This window comes from Acanthisitta chloris, unplaced genomic scaffold (genome assembly GCF_000695815.1).
Source record: "Acanthisitta chloris isolate BGI_N310 unplaced genomic scaffold, ASM69581v1 Scaffold38542, whole genome shotgun sequence".
In the NCBI taxonomy this organism is placed as follows: Eukaryota; Metazoa; Chordata; class Aves; order Passeriformes; family Acanthisittidae; genus Acanthisitta; species Acanthisitta chloris.
In genome coordinates, this window is record NW_008660614.1 from 1 (window position 1) to 3,025 (window position 3,025).

A 3,025-nucleotide genomic window follows, 5' to 3' on the forward strand; every position below is an offset into this window, starting at 1 on the left:
GAGACGGGAGAGATATCCGTCCTGATCCGCGGGGCTGGGAGAGCTCCCGAGGCGCTTCCCCCGCGGGCACGGGTGTTTTGGGGTGTCGTGCCTGGTTTTCATCCCATCCACGCGTTACCAGTGTCACTGCGGGACCTGATTCGAGCCAGACTGGAGTTGGTCTCTTCTCCCAGGCAACCAGCAGCAGGACAAGAGGGCACAGACTCAAGCTCTGCCAGGGGAGGGTTAGGTTGGCTATTAGGAAGAGATTTTTCACAGAGAGAGTGCTCAGGCATTGGAATGTGCTGCCCAGGGAGGTGGTGGATTCACCATCCCTGGAGGTTTTCAAACTGAGACTGGATGTGGCACTTAGTGCCATGGTCTAGTGACCACAGGAGGGTTGGACTCGATGATCTTGGAGGTCTCTTCCAACCCGATTGATTGTATGATCCTATGATCTTTGCACAAACAGCTGTTTGCCTCTGTGTAATCAGGTGGGATTCAGCCAGGTTCAGCCCTTCCTAACCACTCTCTTCCCACGTTTGCCCAGGAATACGATGGTGAGCGCAATGCCGAAGGGGAGCGACACGGATACGGCAAAGCACTACTGCCCAACGGTGCTAAGTACGAAGGAGACTACCAACATGGTCTGAGAAGTGGACGTGTAAGACACACTGTTTGTGCTTATGTTTCTACAGTCCTGTAGTTTGAACGCTATGCTGAAACAAGAATGACAACTGACCAGTGTTTTCTCTGTCCCACATATGTTTCAGGGGACCTACAGGTTTGAAAATGGTGCTATCTACACTGGAGAGTATCTTCAAAACAAAAAACATGGCAAGGGTATCTTTTATTATCCAGATGGATCAAAATATGCAGGTAAAACACTGAACACAGTGCAAGGATTTCTGTAACTGCAAGGACACATTCCCCCCTCACCTTCCTCCCCACCACCTCCCAATGCAAGGAGGTAGTGAATTGGGGAATGTGTTCTTTTAAGAAGATACATTCTCTACAAGGTGTTTTCCTTTTATTTCTTAGTAATAGTTTTGAGAAGTTTGGGGTTTGTTTATGGAGATTTATGTTGATTATTGTGAGAAATGTGAGATTCAGTAGTGGTTTATTCTTGTCCTGTCCTTTCAAGTGGGGTGTTCCAAGTCCTGAGGAATATTAAGCATCTCTTACAAATCAGTGCAGTCTTAGTAGAGGAAAGTATAGTTGCTTATTTCTGAATGATAATTTGAACCACAGATGTGTTCAGGTATTGAAGGTATTATTTTGGTTTAGGTACTATGGTATTTTAGGCCTTTATTAGGTCCATCCTTAAAAAAACCAGTCTGCTTCTTAGAGCCCTTACTCAGGGACTGGGAAGTCTCTGAAGTTTGAAGGTGAAATCACATTGTTTCCTGCTTGCAGGAGAGTACCTGAAACACTGAGGATCAGTTAAAATTCAAGGGACAGTATTTCCTCCCCTCTTTTCTAAGCTAGGCAAGACATTCACAATTCTCATTGTGAGGGCTAGAAGCTGAGAGCAAAGAGAGCAGCCCAGTCTTGCCTTGCAGGAGCATATGCACCTGTGGTTTTCATTTTGTTATTCAAATTTCTTTTAGGTTCGAGTAGAAACATAATTAAAACACAATCCAGCATCCTTTTGGGTGCATGTGACAGGACAACTTCAGCAAATGGGTCAAATTAAAGTATCTCCTCTTTAAATTTTTATGGAAATGTCACATTATCTAATGCAATTGTAATACATTACCCGATTTAAAGACAGGAGCAGGTTGTTACATGGCCTTTTGTGTTCATAATGATAATGGAGAGTGATAATGAAGACAGGCCATGATGGACAAATTGGAAAGGAGATCAGGCAGCAGCATAAATCCCTGTGGAGAGGAACAGGCTGATGAGAAAAGAACAAGGGCTTAGAGTAAGGAGTGGTATAAGGAATAGTAAGGAATCACAGCGGTGTCATAGCTTTCTTTTCCTTCTCTAATAATTATATGGTAACTGTACAAATGGAACACTCTATCATACAATGAAATATCTCACTTTTTGCCACGTTCTCATTAAAGGAGACTGGGTGGATGACCAGAGACATGGCTATGGAGAATATACATTTGCAAATGGAGACATCTATTCTGGAGAATGGCTTAACCACAACAGGTTTGTTCCATTCTTACAGGGATGTTTCAAGTCACCCAATGGCATTAAAATGCAAAGATTATTTTCAAAATAATGTCTGACTGCAGCAAATCAAGTCCAAGGGTGACCTTGACAGTTTAGTCCCAATTGAGTCATTTCAGCTGCTTAATGAATGAAGTTTGAATAACTTAAGTATGAAAACATCCTAAATTCCTAATATTCGGTGATATAAAGCAAAATCGTTATTTTTTTTCCTTAGGCTTGGGCAAGGTGCATACATCTACAAAGACACAGGATCCAAGTATGTTGGTCATTGGGTAAATGGAGTCCAGGAAGGAGAAGGTGAACTTATCCACCTAAACCACAGATTTAAGGGCAAGTTTTTCGATGGAAATGTAAGTGTGCAGGAAAACTTTCTATTCAGCTGAACAGTTAGCATAGAATTGCCTTAATATGATCTGTTTCCACTTAAAATAAGCAGCTTAACTCCAGATCTTTTGTAGCATTTCTCATTCCATAAGTGTAACATATGAAACTGAATTCATCTGTAGCACACAATGCCAAGTTTCTCTGTGACTTTGCAGTCAAACTATAGTGTTATTGACTAATGTATGGATTATGTAGGAAAGGATGTTTTACATTTATGTGCTTAGAATGGGCTAACTGTTCAGTTCTGCTGACTCTTGTGTATCTTTATTCAGCCTGTAGGTCATGGCAAATACATCTTTGATATTGGATGTGAACAGCATGGTGAATACATACAGCCAGGGCAGGTAAAAGAAAGAGTACAAATTGTACTGAATATCAGAGAACTCAGGAAATCAAATCTATTGCTGAGTAATCCATAAAGTGCCTTACAGACACTGACGTTAACGATCGCCTGGTAGATGAGGGGAAGGCTGTG

General features: G+C 42.0%; 1 protein-coding gene across 1 annotated transcript; it reads left to right on the top strand.

Moving 5' to 3' along the window:
- Nucleotides 1-473: 473 nt before the first annotated feature.
- On the top strand, nt 474-2,906 carry LOC103797646 (radial spoke head 1 homolog; the record flags this gene model as incomplete). Its single annotated transcript, XM_009069870.1, has 5 exons — nt 474-643; nt 753-858; nt 2,052-2,142; nt 2,381-2,516; nt 2,823-2,906. Coding segments are annotated over 5 exons (587 nt in total), but the record flags the coding sequence as incomplete, so codon positions are not given.
- Nucleotides 2,907-3,025: the final 119 nt, after the last annotated feature.